We start from the raw sequence: 20164 nt of genomic DNA on the forward strand, positions 1-20164 counted from the left end.
CATTGAAAACTGTGAAATTTTGAAATAAAGATATGATCACAAGTCAAGTTATGAGTGTCATTATTCTATCATCATCAAGCAAAGATGAAAATTTTAGTTTTTGCTTATAAAAATACTTAATTTATTTAATTAACCCTTTGGATTCCCGATGATGTGCGCAGACGTCATCCAAATGATGCCTGGCAATATAGGCAATATAGACGCCTTGGCTTCACGTCACATGCACGTACTTACGAACACACTTCTGGAAAAGGCTCGGATGTGACAAATGATCGACCATGCAAATGTATAATGCACATATGAATAAAAGTTCTATGTGAGCTTCGTGTATGCTGGCTACATGCTCGATATAAAATTCGCTAAGAGAAGGCCAAGCTGAAGGTAGATTGGGGTGGGGGGTGAGGGGTGGGGTTGGTAAGGGTTGGCAGGGTGGAAGGGAGGGGTAGGGGGAGGAGGTGGAGTGGAGGAGGAAGTCAAAGGATGAGATCAATGCATATGAAGATCTAAATCGTTACTTCGGTATCTGTACAATGATAGATAGTTAAAAAGATTAGTTCTATACATTGCGCGATTCGGAGCCATCGCTGTGAAGTAGTAAGTAGGGATGGAGCTAAGATGATATATTATTATTATTTTTGTTCTTTTTACATAATCTCTGACGATTCACTAGGAATCGGTAGACGCTTCCTTGAAAGACAGGAAGGAGAGGCTCTCTCTGAGTAAATGCAAATCTCATGGAACCCACTAACATAGGTTCTTACATTAAATATCCCTGTTAGTTAGAAGCTCAGTTTTGGGGAAAATATAATACGTGAGTGAGTGTGTGTGTGTGTGTGTCTCATGTTTTATGAAAGTTATGCATCTTCCATGTTTTACAGTTGGCTTTGGTACAGGTATATACAATTGTAGCAATGAAAATAACATCTATTTTATCACACACATAAATGTTAGCATATATATGTATGTATATATAATCATTGGAATGTATATATATATATATTTTATATATTCACACAAAAATACCTACATACATACATACATACATACACGCCAATAAATATATCCTATAGTATATATATATCATATATCTATATATATATATATATATATATATATATATATATATATCTAATTACATATATAGACATATGTATGGACTTTCATCATTATCTTTTATGGACAATTATCACTTGATAGGTTTATTCACTAAAGGTGCCTCGTCAATATCATCATTATCATCTCAATCCAGGAGAAGAAGGATAAAAGAAGGCTCGACCTAGACTGTCTCTGCTGATGATCTGAAACTGGGGGAGCCTGAATGCCTCAAACTTCCTCTTAGTCATCCCGTTCATTACTAAACCATCTCTTTCTAGTTTGAATCAAATCAAGTCTTAACGCTATGCTCGAACAAAGAAACTTATCACATTGAAGCATTATGGTCATAAAGCCCTACACATGAGATTTTTACAAGTCAACGCACCTTCATATGAAAATTATCATGTTTGTCTTACACTTACATAATCAGTAATACTAAAACAACACAGACACGTTTATTTTTTGTATACATATTCTTACGGATGAAATGTATTGGTTTTTATTTTTTTTAATGCGTTCCTTTCTACAAGTTTTAGCGACCCATCATGTCAAAAAAAGAACACTCTGAGAAAGACCATATCCAGATCTGGAAAAACACAACGGGCTTGTATCGTATATCCTAAGTGAGCAATGAATACAATAATAATCCTTTACTGCTCAGGCCACTTCAAGTCATTACAGAAACGAAAGTAAACTTTCCTAACGCTGAGAGTGTTTCGTGAACCATCTGATATCTGTTATTGTCAGGTGACAATGCTTTAGTCGTCGTTCCATAAAGCTTGTGCATGATGACAGCATGCAATCTTACATTTTAAAGACTTTGTATTGCTGCTAACAACTGATTCGTCACCGGGATAAGGAGCTCAACTCAAAGTCTGACATTTTTGTACTTGGAAAACAAACAGATTGAAGAGGAAGAAGTCCCAGCGAACTCCTTTGTCTTCGTTAATCATGTTCTGGAAATACAAACTGCCTTGACAAGATTCATTATGTGAAAGGCTTTTGCTGAAAAAGAGTGATGTTAATCACCAAAGGAAGGAAAAGGTAGGCTACAGCGTTTAAGTGAAGACAATCCAAGTTGACTTGTGGACAGCCATTACCAATCCTCTCATCTCCTCACAACCGTCGACACAGAAAACTTGTTCCTCAAAAGTAAACCTAAGACGCTATTCTTTCACAAACACCTGTTATTTTTAATCGATTATTATGCCAAATCACAAAAAACAACATATATATTCTACAACTGAAATACAGTCTTTCTGTACATACATACATGTATGCCATTAGATGCATCCATGTATGTATGCATTCGTATACACAGAACATATAAGTACGTAGCCTGCGATGCAGCGATATAAAACTTATCCATATGATACATATACAGCACATTTGGTAACTGAAGGGCAAATCGCGTTACTAAACCACGTACCATATTTCATAAGAGTAATTAACTGGAATGCTAATCATACATACGAAATACTGCAAACACTGTTTTCTGATTCCCTTCCACCAGATCAAGCAGCCTTTAGTTAAACACTTCACAATGGAGACACGCTCTGCGTTCTCCTTCATACCTCTTGAACCATTTAGCCTCCACTATTTCAAGAGAACTGTGGACAAAGTGAATTTTCCTCGAAATAAACCTCTTTGTTGGCAAGGCATCATTATTATCTTCGTCTGAGTCACTAACGTGAGAGATGCGCAAGTGTTGTCTGTTATCGTCTGCAAATGGAGTCAACGATATACAAATATAGCTACTTGTAATTCAAAACATAGTTATGAAACTACTACGTACGTAAAAATCCTCGTTTCGTCCAGGGAAACTTTCGGTATTCGTGGGTTTCGTGGCACAATATAAATTGTTCTGTTTCTTTTTCCAAAGAAGATTTTCGTTTCGAGAAAAAAAATAGGAAGAAGAAGCGAAGACGTGAGACTTCTTGGCGAAACGAGTTCCTTATAAGGTAATCCACCTCTTGATGAGTTATATATCTACATGAATGACACTGCCGGATGTGTGTGTCTGTCTGTCTGTCTTTTTTCTCTTCGCTCTCCCCAACCTCTCTATATCTCTCTCTCTCTCTCCGTCTACGGGATGTCCTCCTCCTCCTCGCGGAACAAGTAGGTGCTCCAGTAGACCACGTTGAAGAGCGCGAAGACCAGCGGGAAGGTGATCCTCGAGATGACGTCAATCCTTTTACTCCTGCTGGGGAACTTGGAGAGCCAGGACCCGCAGCAACGTCTCGGCGGAGGGGGCTGCATGTGGATCTCGCACTGCCGAGCCTTATCCAGGGAGAGACCATCACCGTGGGTCCTCATCAGGGGCTTCTGTTAAGACCAGCATCAGTACGGTCAAGCCTAACACTAACGGGACCCCCCAAAGAGACCACCGGAGCAAGAGACTCATTCGGGAAACGGAAAACTGCCTAATACGCATCGAAAGCCGAGGCCTGCGTGATATTAAGGATTTTTTTCCTTTTAAAATACTTTCTAAGGTTGATCCGATAATCTTGAAAGCTAGTTTTAATCGCGTTTCTGAACAAAGCATCTTCAGCGGCGACGTCGAAGCTAGTTTTAATCGTATTCATAAGGTATGTCGAAGCTAGTTTTAAGTACTTATAAACAAAGCATGTCGAAGCTAGTTTGAATCGCCGAAGCTAGTTCTCATCGTTTTTATAAATAAAGCATGTCAAAGCTTGTTTTAATCGTATTTGTACACAGCATCTTCAGCGCCGACATAATTTTAATTTATTTTTGAACAAAGCATAAGCGTTGAGCTGGTTTTAATCGCATTTCCAGCAAAGCATCTTCACGTCGACATAATTCTAATCGTGTTTCTATACTAATAGTTTTCAGCTTCTACTCGTATTTCATAACAAAGCATCTTCAGTGTCGAATTCGAAGCTAGTTTTAATTAAATCTCTGAACAAAGCATCTTCGGGGTCGACAGCAGTTTTAATCGCATTTCTCAACAAAACATCTTCGGCATCGACGCTTTAATTTTAATCGTATTTCTGAGCAAAGCATCTTCAGCTTCGAGCTAGTTTTAATCACGTATCTAGACAAAGCATCCTCAGCCTCGACATCGACGCTAGTTTTAGTCGCATTTCTGAACAAAGCATCTTCAGCATCGATGCTATAATTCTAATCGTATTTCTGAACAAAGTACTACTGAGGTGTCGAGCTAGTTTTAATCGCATTTCTTAACAAAGCATCTTCAGCATCGAAGCTATAATTCTAATCGTGTCTCTGAACAAAGCACTACTTAGGCGTCGAGCAATAGTTTTAATCGTGTTTCTGAATCAAGCATCTTCAGCCTCGACGTCGACGGTAGTTCTAATCGTATTTCTGAACAAAGCATCTTCAGCTTCGACGTCGAGGGTAGTTTTCATCGCATTTCTAAACAAAGCATCTTCAACATCGACGCTATAATTCTAATCGTATTTCTGAACAATGCATCTTCAGCTTCGACGTCGAGGGTAGTGTTAATCGGATTTCTAAACAAAGCAACTTCAGCATCGAAGCAATAATTCTAATCGTATTTCTGAACAAAGCACTACTTAGGCGTCGAGCTAGTTTTAATCGTATTTCTGAACAAAGAGTCTTCAGCATCGACGTCGACGCAATTTTACTCACGTTTCTGAATAAAGCGTCTTCAGTATCGACGTCGACGTAATCATAATCATGCTTCTGAACAAAGCATCTTGGCCGTCGTCGCTAATTTGCCACAACAGACGGACCACCAATCTGCCAGCAACTCCTCTTTGACAAGAGGCTAAGCAATTCTGAGCTCTGGAAAAATCTATACTCTAACTCTAGGCCGATGAGTTTCTTGCTTCGGTGTCAGGAGACCCTCTTAAAATATATACTTCCTCATGGAACCTCATCAATGGAGACTTGTTTTTTTTTATTAAGTGTTTAAACTTGGGGAAATAAGCAATTGTTGTCAGCCAAACTTAAGACAGAAAAACTATCCATTAACAAGTTTATCGATTCTGCAGTAACACTGGAAATGAAATGCTATCATTCAGGAACAACACACTTCTCACAACAACGATTTAAATAAAAAGATACTGAGAGAGAGAGAGAGAGAGAGAGAGAGAGAGAGAGAGAGAGAGAGAGAGAGAGGTATTGGATTTGTCAAAAGGCAAACATAGAACATATTAAGTAAAAGTGATAATGAGAAATATTCTGAGCAACGTAACAACAACAACAACAACAACAACAAAAACAACAACACTAATAATAATAATAATAATAATAATAATAATAATAATAATAATAATAATAATAATAATAATATGTTTTGTTAAAGAGGATGGCAGCATCAGTGGAATTGATTTTATATATGGTCTTTTCAATTCGTCTTATTATTCTCTTCTCATCAGGGCTGATATTTGCTAATAGCTGGCCGATGTTCATACTCTGGTTAAGGAAATCGCTTATAAAAATATTTATTGCTAAGATAACTACAAGTGGCGTACGGTCGCCGTAGAGTATACAAATCTAAGGGCGTTAAGCCCTTAGATGGGAAAACTCTACGGTAACCATACGCCACGTTTAGCTTATCAATAAATCATATTTTTATAAGACATTTCCTTAACCAGAGTATTACCATCGGCCAGCTATTAGCAAATATCAGCCCCGATGAGAAGAGAAAAATAAGAAGAATTGAAAAGACCATATATAAAATCAATTACACTGATGCTGCCATCTTCTTTAACAAAACATATTTGAGAACATATTATAATAAAAATTATTAAGAGTAACGTAGTAATAATAATAATAATAATAATAATAATAATAATAATAATAATAATAATAATAATAATAATAACAAAGGATTATGCTAATAATTTGAAAAAATATGATTTTTTTTTGGCCAATACATAAAAAAATATTTTGCTTATCTAACAAGAACGATATAGAAATAAATAAAAATAGTGAATGTAAGTGTATTAAAAAATTGATAAATAAAAACAAAAACAGGAACAATACGGAATGCTCACTCATTCAAGTACAAAGGATTCTTTCGTGTAAACAGCTAATTTTTTTTTTTTTTACTGGAAAATGAACTGAAATGAATTCACTACAGCCAGGCAGTGGGTGCAAGTTGGCAAGTGACATTTAAAATCGTAATTCAAGGACGCTCTCTTTCCCCACCCCACTTTTTTCACTTTTAATAACGAATATATACCGCATGCATTGGATAGCAATTTGGTGTCCGGTAAGAACGCACCTATGAGTAAATTTCTTCTTTCTTTATTTAAATTTTCAGCTGAGGGCTCCAAAGGGAAATCAGCCAGCAGAGAGAGAGAGAGAGAGAGAGAGAGAGAGAGAGAGAGAGAGAGAGAGAGAGAGAGCAAAACTGATAAACATGAATTTCAGGAGATTTCAGCACAGAGCAGGAATGAACTGGCTCCTCGCTTCAATATTTGGAGATCAGAAGATTTCACATCGTATGATTTAATATGATTACACTTTTAATATAAAATGTTAAGAGTTAGCCATAACGGATAGTCATAACCCCGGGCTCTTGACAATGAGGGAAAACCAGTTGAGTGGGATACCAACCCTGGCGAACCCCAGCTGTTTACACGAACGTAAGAAAAAGGACACAAGATTTTAATTACTACCAAACATTCTTTTATTTCTTTAGTAATCGGAAAAGAAGCCATTCTTAGCCACACAAAGAAGCTGGACATCATGCAAATTTGACTCTCGTACGAAAAAATAAAAAAATAAAAAAGATATGATTTAAGGCATGGGAAAAAGAAAAGAAAGCATACCAACAGTGCAGACACAACTCATGTACACCAAGATCAAGATAAAAGAACATCAAAACAGCATAAAAGGAAGATACGTTTAGAATAATATCAAATTTAACCTGATCTGCATCTTTAAAAAAAAGTACAATGTGAACTTCTTTCTCAACAAAAATATTCCTCACAGTCGTTGATTTACGTAAAGATACAGTTCTTGACAAGATGAAGTATATACTGATTGAGAATTTGTTTGGGAACTCGTAACGGAGCATCTAATCTATCTGACACGGACACACTGCCTTCACCTTTTAAGTCTGTGGTTAAATGTAATCTTAAAATTTTCATTAAATATTACTTTGAAAGGAAGCAAAGCAGAACATTAAAGGTTTTCCGTCACCGCACAGAAAGTCGTAATGGAAATGCAAATGGAGACCGTGTAAACAGTAACAAGTCTTTGAAAAATACTCTTGCATACACGCAGAAGTCTGGCGCATGTACTAAGACGTCTGATCTTCAATTGAAATGGAAGTTACATTGAAAATGAAAAAAATTAATACGTTTATTTAAATAAACTCAACTCACTTAGTGAATTATATTTTTGTTGGAACAGAAGCAAACTTGACTTAGGTTAAACATACAAAAAACTCTCTTTACTGGCGTCTAAAAGTTATTTTTAAACTAAAACATCTAATATTCAAAGTATTATATTCTTACCAACCTTATTACTTAACCAAATATTTGAGGAGGAATAGGAAAGGGTGAGTCTCACTTAGGAACAGTACGGAGTATGAAATTCTAAGTTGAATTATACTCAAATTCTCATTTGTTCGGTCAAGGAGGAGCAACAGTCTCAAATTATTAGGTGAGTACAAATTGCTTATCGATTAGTAACTCGAAGGTCCTTACTCTCTCCTTATGGTAGAATTATTCAAGGCTGTGAAATACTGAGGAAGCATCTTTCGCAGAGTTATTTTGTATATATATATATATATATATATATATATATATATATATATATATATATATATACATATATATATAATTTCCAAATAATTTAAAGTGAAAAAAACTGCCCCTAAGAAAACTATAGCATATATAAAAAAGATTTTGGAGAAGTGAATAAACAAGAGACTCTGTAATGTTGGGGCACAAGGACGAGGCTAAGGCCCTGTCCGCACTACCGGGCACTGCCCGACGGGCAAACGCTGTTCCCATAACCCATTTCACTGAACTGAATGGCAGAGTATGGAGCCAGAACGATGAGATTGTCAGGTAACACTGCTTCAGAAGTGAGAGAAAATAAAAACAGCTGGAAATGCCCGACGAGCATGCCCGCTAGTGTGGACAGGCCCTAAAGGGGGTAAAAGGAAAGGAAAGGAAAGATGAACTGGGAGGCAGGAAGGGGGGGGGGGGTCCTCCTTACCATGGCAAACGTAGCGGCCCCATCCGCTTCCAGGTGATCAGCCTCCAGTGCTGCCTGATGCTCGAACTCCCACTGGCGTCGCTGCTTCTTCATCTGCTCCCGATGGATGTCCGATCTGGAGGCATAGTTGACCAAGGCGAACTCCAGCAGGGCGCCGAAGACGAAGGTCAGACATACGCCCGTCCAGACGTCAATGGCCTGCAAGGTACCCGTGGGCGTCAGTTGGAATGGAATGGAATTATTATTCAGAGGATGAACCCCATGGAATGGAATCTTTATTTATAGGATGAATCCCATGGAATGGAATCTTTATTCAGAGGACGAACCCCATGGAATGGAATCTTTATTCAGAGGATGAACCTCACGGAATGGAATCTTTATTCAGAGGATGAACCCCGTGGAATGGAATCTTTATTCAGAGGATGAACCCCATGGAATGGAATTTTTATTCACAGGATGAACCTCATGGAATGGAGTCTTTATTCAGAGGATGAACCCCATGGAATGGAATCTTTATTAAGATGATGAACCCTGTGGAATGGAATCTTTATTAAGAGGATGAACCCCATGGAATGGAATCTTTATTCAGAGGATGAACCCCATGGAATGGAATCTTTATTCAAAGGATGAACCTCATGGAATGGATGAACCCCATGGAATGGAGTCTTTATAAAGAGGATGAACCCCATGGAATGGAATCTTTATTAAGATGATGAACCCTGTGGAATGGAATCTTTATTAAGAGGTGACCCCCATGGAATGGAATCTTTTTCAGAGGATGACATGGAATGGAATCTTTATTCAGGAGGAATGGATCCCATAATGAATCTTTATTAGATGATGGAGGATGAATGGAATAACTTTATTCGAGGATTGACCCCATTGAATGAATCCCTTTATATTCAGAGGATGAACCCCCCATGGCATGGATGAACCCCATGGAATGAATCTTATTCGGTGATGAACCCCATGGAATGGCATCTTTAATTCAGAGGATGAACCCCATGGAATGGAATCTTTATTCAGAGGATGAACCCCATGGAATGAATCTTTATTCAGAGGATGAACCCCATGGAATGGATGAACCCCATTGAATGGAATCTTTATTCAGAGGATGTACCCCATGGAATGGAATCTTTATTCAGAGGATGAACCTCACGGAATGGAATCTTTATTCAGAGGATGAACCCCATGGAATGGAATCTTTATTCAGAGGATAAACCCCATGGAATGAATGAACCCCATGGAATGGAATCTTTAATCAGAGGATGAACCCCATGGAATGGAATCTTTATTCACAGGATGAACCCCATGGAATGGAATCTTTATTTACAGGATGAACCCCATGGAATGGAATCTTTATTAAGAGGATAAACCCCATGGAATGGAATCTTTATTCAGAGGATGAACCCCATGGAATTGAATCTTTATTCAGAGGATGAACCTCATGGAATGGAGTCTTTATTCAGAGGACGAACCCCGTGGAATGGAATCTTTATTCAGTGGATGAACCCCATGGAATGGAATCTTTATTCAGAGGATGAACCCCATGGAATGGAATCTTTATTCAGATGAACCCCCATGGAATGGAATTCTTTTATCAGTGGATGAACCCCATGGGAATGGAAATCTTTATTCAGAGGATACCCCATGGAATGGAATCTTTATTCAGTGGATGAACCCCATGGAATGGAATCTTTATTTCAGAGGTATGAACCCCATTGGAATGAATCTTATTCAGTGGATGAACCCCATGGAAATGGAACCCCAATCTTTATTCAGATGGACCCCATGAAACCCCATGGAATGGAATCTTTATTCAGTGGATGAACCCCATGGAATGGAATCTTTATTCAGAGGATGAACCCCATGGAATGGAATCTTTATTCAGAGGATGAACCCCATGGAATGGAATCTTTATTCAGAGGATGAACCCCATGGAATGGAATCTTTATTCAGAGGATGAACCATGGAATGGAATCTTTATTCATGATGGAACCCCATGGAATGGAATCCCCTTTATTCAGGTGATGGAAACCCTGGCATTTGGATTATTTATTCAGAGGATGAACCGCATGGATGGGAATCTTTAATTACGGAAGGATGAACCCCCATGGAATGGACCTTTCTTTATTAAGAAGGATGAACCCCTCATGGAATGGAATCTTATTCAGAGGATGACCCATTGGGAATTGGACTCTTATTAGAGGTGAACCCCATAGAATGGAATCCTTTATTATAGGATGCCCCCATTAATGGAATTCTTTATTAAGAAGGTTGAACCCCATTTAGAATTGGAATCTTATTAGAGGATGAACCCCATGGACTGAGAATCGTTATTAGAGGATGAACCCCATGGAATGGAATCTTCTTTAGTTCAGAGTATGCCCCATGGAATGGAATCTTGTATTCAGAGTGAAGAACCCGCATGGAATGGAATCTTTATTCAGAGGATGAACCCCATGGAATGGAATCTTTATTCAGAGGATGAACCCCATGGAATGGAATCTTTATTCAGAGGATGAACCCCATGGAATGGTTTTTAATTCTTTATCAGAGGATGAACCCCATCTTTAGTGGCCCCAGGAAATGGAATGAACCCCATGGAATGGAACCCTAACGGAATGGAATGTAAAATTTAGGCCAAAGGCCCAGTGCTGAGACCTACTATGAGGGTCATTATGCGTCGAAAGTGAAATTACTATTATTATTATTAGTCTGAAGAGGAATCCTATCCATATGGAACAAACCTCCCACAGGGGCCACCGACTGGAAATTCAAACTTCCAAGAATCTGGTGTTCATTTGACAGAGGTAACAGAAGGTAATAGAGGGTCACTTATTGAAGTAAAAACATAAATTAACAGATAAATAAATAGAGAGTTAATATATATACGAGAGTAAAAAAGGTTTGAAAGTGTAACAGGAGGAAACCTCACAGTTGCACTGTGAAACAAGTGTTAGTAGAGTGTGCAAAGTAAGATGGAAGAAAGATAGTATGAACGGAGGTACAGTAAAAGGAATAAAAGGGGTCGCAGCTAGGGGCCAAAGGAAAGGTGCAAAGAACCATAAGCAATGCCTACAGTGCACCACGTGAGGTGCACTGACGGTCCTGTATCCTTGCAGGGATGTTAGTTGGAAGGCAGGAGTTTACAATTTTCTCATAAAATATATATAATAAAATCCAAGAGGTGAAGGTAATTAAATTGAGTAGACAAAGACTCAGAGCTAATGCATGTAACAAACCATATAAACAACTACAGCTGTTATCTACACCTGCTATTAGCAACAGGTAGGAGTTTAAATTGAATTCTGAGGAAACGCATAATCTTCACTACCACATAAATTTCACATTTCTTTACAGCATTTCATTATATAAATTGCACAATAAATTGAAAATGGACTCAATGGAGAGCAACAACAAGAACAAGAGGTGCATTGTACCATCTTGTACCATCCTTGCTTGACTTCACTTTTAATAGCCACAGGATATATAACAAGCCATTCATTACATAATTAACAATATATCATAATATAAGCAATAAATGATGAACAAATAATTATCATAGTTATATATTCATATCGAATACTTAACTACAACTATCATAGTCGTACAAAGGTTGAACAGCAAGACTGAAAAAAGGAAGCGGGAATGGAGATAACGTAAAAGGTTAAAAAGTGGATGCAGACGCCGTGGGTGCAGCTAGGGGCCAAAGAGACACTACGGGCACCATCTGGTAATGCCTGTAGTGCACCAACCCCTGTGGGAGAACGTGAGGCCTACCTCTCTTGAAATGCACTGAAAGCACCATCCCCTGTGGGAGAACAACGTGAGGTCTGCGTCCCGTGAAACGGCGAGACATTAATAATGCGTCAGTTCGTCCTCACCTTCGTGTAAGAAACAGGCGGCAGGGACTGGTTGATGCCGGACGTCTGAGTGGCCATCGTCAAGAGGGTGGTGACCCCTAAGGACACTCTGGCGGGTACGGCGTTCTGATCCAGCCAAAAAGACACCCAGGACACGATGACCAACATGCAGCAGGGGATGTAGATGGTCAGCAGGTAGTAGGAGAACTCCCGCTTGAACAGGAGGTCGACTTTCAAGCAAGAATATGCACCTGCAAAGGAACGAAGGGTTTTAGTTAAGGATGCAAAGAATGACGAACATTTAACGCATATGGATTAATCACACGATAGTATTATTCTTTTATTTAGTATTGAATAATTAAACGAGAAGTTCTTCCAGCGAGAAAATTATGTCTATTGCTATACTAAAACCGAAGACCACTCAACAACTATAATTAAAAGCACTTTGATCTTGTAATCGTTTCAACCAATCCGACTGCTTGGCAGATAAGGTTACTTACAGCTTTTAATTTTGGACCGATCGAGGTTTCAAATAACTGTCTAAAACTGTACATTACCCAAGGCTTAATGTAAACATAATAATATCGCTCGCCGAAGTCATACTGACTAGCTATATTAAATCTCGGAGGATAGTGTTTTAGAACTTTCCCTACAAGACTAAATATTTTGCAAGTGTTTTTACTATGCAATATGATAACTTCTGAAGTGCGTGCAGTGCATGCTGAAAGCAGAGATATTAGGGAAATTCCCCAGACAGCTCACGAAGCCTCTCTCACCTGTATTCGTCTTGCTGTTGCAATAATCTGTGAAGAACTTTTCGAGAGTGAATCTCGGCAGGTGAAGGTTCTGAGTCACCTGGACGGGATCTCCTTTGCGCCATAGGAACACAAGGTCGTCTGTCGTCCAGCCATCTAGAAGAGAGAAACGTCACACCTTTTTAGCTTCTGCAAGGCTGCACGTCGTCACCACACCTACTTACACAGTCTACGCACAGAAAAAAGTGCTCCTTCGCCTCGTGCCAACTGACAGAGGAGGAACTGAAAGCGTCAAGTCTGACCCTCGTTTAGTTCAGGTCTTGGGAAACATACTGCAAATGTTTGCTTAAACGGACTGGAGAATTCAAATTAAAGCTGGAGGCAGAAATAGGAAAAATAAATGAAAACCAAAGGTCTCAAGGTGAAAGATATCCAAGTGGCTAGTCTCTTCTTTGTAGACCTAAATTACAATAGAAAATGGGATTTTCCACTTCATGTGAAACCTAAATTTGAAAACTGCTGCTATAAATATTGTTCATGTTCATGAACCAATTTATTTGAAAATTGCTATAAATATTGTTCATGTTCATGTACCAATTTCTCTGCAAATTGTTGCAATATCTCAGCGTAAGAAATTTGTTGAAGAGCTTGTTCAACTTCACAATGCGGGATGAATTCAGAAGTCTGACCCCTGTAGAAATATAGTGTGAGTGTGTATGTAAGTGTACGCATGTCAACACACTAAAAAATTCTTTTAAACATTTTAATAATGTAAAGCTTTAATTACATTCTATGATCGTTGCAAAGAACCTGTCATCAGCTCACTGAAAGCTTTACCTAAACCGTTTTTGTTCTTTTGATAAGAATCCCAAGACAAAATAAACTTAGCAAGTGTAAAAGATGGCAAGCCAGGTGGTTTGAAAAAAAATGTATGTCAAGTATTTATTGCAATATTTGTCAAGAGTGTAAACTGAAGGCTTCTTTTCACGTAGCTTGATATTTTGGAAACGAGTAATGAATGTTAGCCAAACTCTAGACTCGAAAGTATGTGGAAGTTGAAATGAGAAGAGAATAAAGCCAATAAAATCATTAACTTATAAATACCAGGATCGAACGGAAAAAAATTGAGAAAAAAAAGTCCGATTTTGATTCTGACAAAGACTTATAAAATCACTCAAAACAAGCACATGGTGATACAGTATTGATATCAAACATGACAGAGTCAAAATGACTTTATCCAATTCATTATAATTATAATAATCATAGTGGTAGCGGAAATGATGACAATGAAGATGACGAACTAAATTAAATCTAACAGAAATCACGAAAATATTCATAATCACAGCAACAGTGATGAAGATGATATGACAAACAAAGACATCTAATTAATATTCATAGAAAGAGTCACGATGATGACAATGTTGATGACGTAATCATAAGTACATTTCCAACGCGGAAGAGACACGTATTGCAATACGAGCAGAGGGGTCATTATCTCTGCTTGCTGTAGGTACCAGAAGCTTCTAAACAAGGACTTGAAAAGTAAACGACTCTCACTCTCTCTCTCTCGATGAAAGGAGACAGCGGCAAACCAAAGTTGTAATACAACGAGCAATAAGTAAATATCCAACATGCATGTTTAGTAAGATGCAAAAGGAGACTCTCCAGTGTTGTTGCAGAACAAAGCGTCATGAAATCATGTGTGGAGTACTTTGATGATGCGTCCATCAACTCTCTCTCTCTCTCTCTCTCTCTCTCTCTCTCTCTCTCGTTACAGGGACTTTGTTTTCTTGAATGACGTTCTGAATTTTTATTGGTTAAACATAACGTCCTGAGTCGAACTGAAAAGTGGATGGCTGGAAAACGATAAAACAAGGGAAAATGAAGACCCGGGAACTTTCCCCCCATGAAAGTTTTAGAGAAAATTATGTAAATGAACGTATTCCCAGCAATACAACAAAAGCTTTTTAAAAAGGCATATTTCATTTATGCACAAAATGTCTTGAGTTATACGTATCTTGAACCCAAAGTTTTCACACGAACCTTGGGGTGGGGGGAGAGAAATCAAACTGAATAATGAAAAGTCAAAAGTAAGCGCCGAGGCAACAGGTGGCATATAGCCTCATTCATCTTCTCCATTCATTTATACATCGAAGATGAACCTGTCTATGTATGGATATTTAAAAAAAACAATAAGATTTGTTTTGAAAAATCAAGTGAGTTTGAAGATGAACCTATAGCTGTGTATGGATATTTAAAAAAATATTTTTGAAAAATTAAGTAAGTTTGTTTGAAAAAATTAAGTTAATTTGTTTGAAAAGGTTTGTTTGAAATACTAAGTTAATTTGTTTGAAAAGCCAATTTAATTTGTTTGGAAAACCAGTAAATTTGTGGGAAAATCCAAGTGGATTTGTTTGAAAAGTCAGTAAATTTCTTTGGAAAACCAATGTAATTTGTTTGAAAAAAAAAACCGAGTTAATTTGTTTGAAAAACAAATGTAGTTTGTTTGAAAAACCCGTGTAATTTGTTTGAAAAACCAATGTAATTTGTCAGAAAAACCAGGTAGATTTGTTTGAAAGTCCAAGTTAATTTGTTTGAAAACCAAGTGGACTTTTTGGAAAAACTAAGTAAATTTTCCTGAAAAACCCAGTCAATTTGAACAAAACAGTGAATTCGTTTGAAAAACCATGTTAATGTTTTTGGAAAAAACTTGGTAAATTTGTAATAAACATAATAATAGTGGCATAATAGTTTAAATGATTATTGCAAATTTGTTTGAAAAGCCAGGTAATTTAAAAAAAACACCAAGTTAATTTGTTTGAAAAATCAAGAAGATTTATTGGAAGAACTAAGTAAATTAGTTTGAAGAACAAAGTTATTTAAAAAAAAAACACCAACGTAAATTTCTTTGAAAACTAAGTTAATGTTTTTGAAAAAAGTAAATTTTGTTTGAAAACCAAGTTAATTAAAAAAACAAAGTAAATTAGTTTGAAAAGCTGTTAATTTTTTTGAAAAAAGTAAATTTGTTTGAAAAAAATTGTTTGAAAAACCAAGTAGATTTGTTTGAAAAGCAAACTTAATTTTCTTGCTGATATCTTCAAAAGGTTTGTTGTTACTTAGGAAATCGAATGTCCTCTGAATTGCGGTAGGGGTTAATTATTCCCTTTATAAATCTGATATCTTTAAATCACGCCCTCCCCTGTAAATGGAAGAAGTATAAAATAAAAACTTGAATTCTAACACAATGGCAAAAACTTAAGGCATGATTGAACATTTACGAACAAAGTTCATCAAACAACGGAAAAAAATTAACAATGCATAAAAAAACATATTGTAAAAGAATCGACAGCACGTAACCAATTCAAGAACGAATTTGTGCATGAGGGCGAGAGAGAGAGAGTGAGTGAAAATGGAATTGAGAAATATAAGAGATGAGGCAATCTGAGACAAAATAGAAGATGGGAGATGACGAGGATGAAATACGAAAGGGGGGAAAGAAAAACAAATAAGAAGAATCAAGAATCGAGAAATAAGGAGTTATGAGAGTGGGGAGATTAAAGAATTGAGAATGAAAACAGAAAATTCATTGACGAATCTTTAAAGAATGAAGCCGGGACAGTGATATAAATCAAAGACAGGTCAAGATGAAAGGTGAACAGATGATACGCGAAAAGATTTCACACAATAAAGATACCTTTCAGAAAGCCGTTCAAGTGACGGAGCAAGATTTATTTATTTATTTTTTTTATATTGTCGAAAGCAGAAAAGAAACAGCAAGCGACACGAAGTTTTCATAACTTCGAAAAAAAAGAGAAGGAAAGAAAAGGGCAGCTTTAGGAGCGCAAGCAAGCCAAAATCTCGTATCATTGATCCAACTTATGCTATGAAATTAGAACAAAATCATATTTTTCGTGTTCTTCAACACCACAAGTGAATTGCGCATTTCAGAGCTCACCTTCCTTTTGCATCCCAGTTCTTTCACATTCTCTTGTCAACATTTCTCGTATCATACACATCATCATCAAGAAAGCTTCTTCAAGGCCTTAACGGTAAGCAATTAAAAAAAATTGAGGAACAAGTAATTAAAAGCAAAATGAAAAAGAAAATAAAAAAAAAGAGTGCAGAAAGAGTAACTGACAACATACCAGACTACTCCATACAGTTAGAAACAATTACATGACAGTAAACATTCATTCCAATACGATCCTAACTCAGATAAAAAAAGTACGTAATTCATCATATGACCTGGGCTCACGTTCATTTTGGTGTGACTTGAATCTTGATACTTTTTTAAATTGAATTTTGCTCGCAATTTGATTAAAAAACAAACCCATGATCATATGAAAAATGGACACATTTTATGTAATTAATATATCTACCGCTTGGTCATGAGCTGTGAACGAGTGTCGTGAAATGGAGGACATCGTTAAATTACGGAAACAAAGTGGCATCGGGGTGCGTCTCGCGAGTCTCGTACTTTCTTACCTCAAGTGCTTATGATGAGAAAAAAAGGGGAAAATGCTTCTTTAATTCCTTATTCCAACTGAGTTTCCCATGACACGGCACTCCTGAGTGCCACCGAGTGCCACTTTGCTTAAAAACGACAGGTCATTTCAGTTCGTCTCACGACCACAACTCGGTAGGCAAAAGTTACATCAGATGTATATTCTGACGGCAGCATGTGTTCAGTTGGCAGAATGTTGACAGAAGTAATAAGAATGTAAAGGAAAATAAAAAGTATTATTCGGGGATTTTGCTGTTACCAAAGTGTGTGTGTGTGTGTTGCTGTTGGTGGACAATTTTTGACAGGACTACTCGGCTGAGTTTATTGAGTAAACACGAGCAAAAACGCAATGCTGAATGATCTAAAACCCGTCAGATCGGTTTCCTTACTTAAAATATTTTTTGCGTAATTTTGCAGTTCATTAAAACCGTCTTATCTAGAAGCAATCAACACGATAATTGCTGCTGAAACTTAAACTCGGAAAATGAAGTTTGAATGAAGTTTGTCCAGGAAATGGACAAGACTAGTTTCTGTTCCAACGATAAATGTGCGTCCACTATGACCATCTATGAATTCACAAAAATTACAAATTGAAGAAACTGAACTCTACGTAATTCCAGTTTTTTCCTATTTGAGAAATAAGGGAAAAGATGTAATTACATAAATCATCTGCTTATGAGACAATCGAAGAGACGATGAGCCAATGAATTAATTAAACATGTGTGCACTTAGTAAAACGATGACCACGACAGCAACAGAATTCATGGAATATTTCCAAACTGTATTTCAGATATTAAAAGAAAGAACAGTTATTCCTTTAAAGGTCTCGACTGCCAATGTGGGTAATGATTTATTCTACGTCGAATTCCGGTCAAAATATACATATAAAAAAAAATTTATGAGATCACAGGGAAACTGAAAACCCATCGAAAAATTTGTCACGTTCAGACGACGTGCAATTTGTCAATAAATATCCCAAACTGACTTTACAATAAGAGTTTTGTTCATTTTGTCATTATCACACGAGATCATTTAAAACCTGACAGTTAGTTAACAGGGCAGTGACGTTGTTTATAAAGTCTATGCCTTTTTTATTCGTTTGTTTTATTGGCATCCATGACCCTGTGATAACACTTTGAAACGCCTTAAAAATACGTTTGTGCCCCAACACCCGCCTCCACAAAAAAAAAAAAGAGAAGAAAAAAAAAAGAAGGTGTCTGCTGTCGAAACGGCATGGCTCGAGTGTCCATCTGAAAATAGGTGAACTTCTGACTATATAAACCAGGAGTGACGTCACTCGTTGGAGGACGTCAATAAAAAAAAGAAAAAGAAAAAGAAAAACACTTCTTAAATACATATTTTCGTTGACTCCTTGTGATTCCGAACATGGCTAGTCTATATACACATCCAATGTGACTTTCGCCTTACACACGCAGCAGTCACATCCGTAGCGTCGCTGAAGTCGCCTTCGTCTGAGGACGAGGAGGAGGACGAGGAGGAGGAGACGAGGAGGAGGACGAGAGGAGGAGGAGGAGGAAGAGGCTTGCCTTCATAACATCTTTCGGGGCTACTCTACTGTGCGTAGGATATCCGCTAGAGAGAGGGCCATTAAGGAATCGTAGGGTAAGAGTATAGGGAGGCTAATATTATGATAATAAAAAAAAAAAGGTTTCCCTATCGGAGTGTAAATAAGGCGTGAGTGTGAGCGTGTTTTTAATTAAAAAAGAAAAAAAACACTCATTAGATTACGATAACAATGGAGACGATAACTCAAGAGGAACAACGGTTTAGGCATCTGGTTTAACTCAGAAAACAATGGTTTAGGGGTCTGGTTTAACACAGAACAATGGTTTAGGAGTCTAGTTTAGGTCTGGGGAAAGGAAGATACAACGGAGATGAAATAAAACGATTAAATGGTTACTGTAGGACTATTTCCATTTGAAGTTGGTTGGATTTTTCAATACCGTAGGTAAGAGGTCCATCAGCCAAAAAAAAAAGAAAAAAAAAAAAAAAAAAAAAAAACATATTGTCCCGTCTGGCTACACTTTATATCCCGAAGAATGAAAGAGAGAGAGAGAGAGAGAGAGAGAGAGAGAGAGAGAGAGAGAGAGAGAGAGAGTCATTCTGGGATGTGGGAATGACACTATCAATTACGGCGTACCTCCACTTTTCCCTCGGGGAAGAACAAAGTCCATTTTGTGGACAGACCAGGCGACAGTCGCGAAGGAAAAAATACGAAAAGAGACAAATTGCTGGTCGAGCGTTAGGACAAGGGCGAAAAGATGATGGGTCAGAATTCAGGAGGTTTTCGGGGGACAAAAGGTGACCCCGCTCTATAAAAAAAAAAAAAAAAAAAAAAATAAAAAAAAAAAAAAAAAAAAAAAATCGCCGGTCGCCCGTGACAAATATGCGACGGAGCAACTGACGTTTATATATATATATATATAACCATCAATGAAGGGAAGAGGACACACACAGATGTACATGCTGTCTTTATTGCAACGTTTCGTAATTATCAAGTTAATTACATCATCAGGCTGTTAAAATGAAAAATAAATTTCCTAGTAAAATTGTAAAAACAAAACTAAGTATTAAAAATTCAGAAATGCAAAAGTTAAAAAAAGTTATTCTTACAAGTGTACAAAATATACACATTAAAATTAAGGAAGTTAAATTATTTAAAAGGACATACATTAAAATGAAAGATAAATGAAACATAAAATAAGCAAAATTGACAAAAGATTGAAAGCAGTTACAGA

General features: G+C 37.2%; 1 protein-coding gene across 10 annotated transcripts in view; it reads right to left on the reverse strand.

The window, feature by feature from the left end:
- Window positions 1-1088: 1088 nt before the first annotated feature.
- The window catches only part of LOC135215479 (glutamate-gated chloride channel-like), a 104228-nt gene continuing 85152 nt past the window's right edge, over window positions 1089-20164 (reverse strand). For 8 of the 10 annotated variants that reach the window (XM_064250227.1, XM_064250230.1, XM_064250229.1 and 5 more), the window contains 4 exons: window positions 12923-13057; window positions 12168-12397; window positions 8281-8478; window positions 1089-3420 (listed from right to left, as the gene is read on the reverse strand). In XM_064250227.1, the coding sequence (XP_064106297.1) occupies window positions 3181-3420; window positions 8281-8478; window positions 12168-12397; window positions 12923-13057 (803 nt within the window). In that variant the 3' untranslated portion in view covers window positions 1089-3180. The remainder of the gene's footprint in view (window positions 3421-8280; window positions 8479-12167; window positions 12398-12922; window positions 13058-20164) is intronic. The other 2 variants (XM_064250233.1, XM_064250232.1) reach the window with 1 other exon arrangement.

Source organism: Macrobrachium nipponense, chromosome 5 (assembly GCF_015104395.2).
Source record: "Macrobrachium nipponense isolate FS-2020 chromosome 5, ASM1510439v2, whole genome shotgun sequence".
NCBI classification, from domain to species: domain Eukaryota; kingdom Metazoa; phylum Arthropoda; class Malacostraca; order Decapoda; family Palaemonidae; genus Macrobrachium; species Macrobrachium nipponense.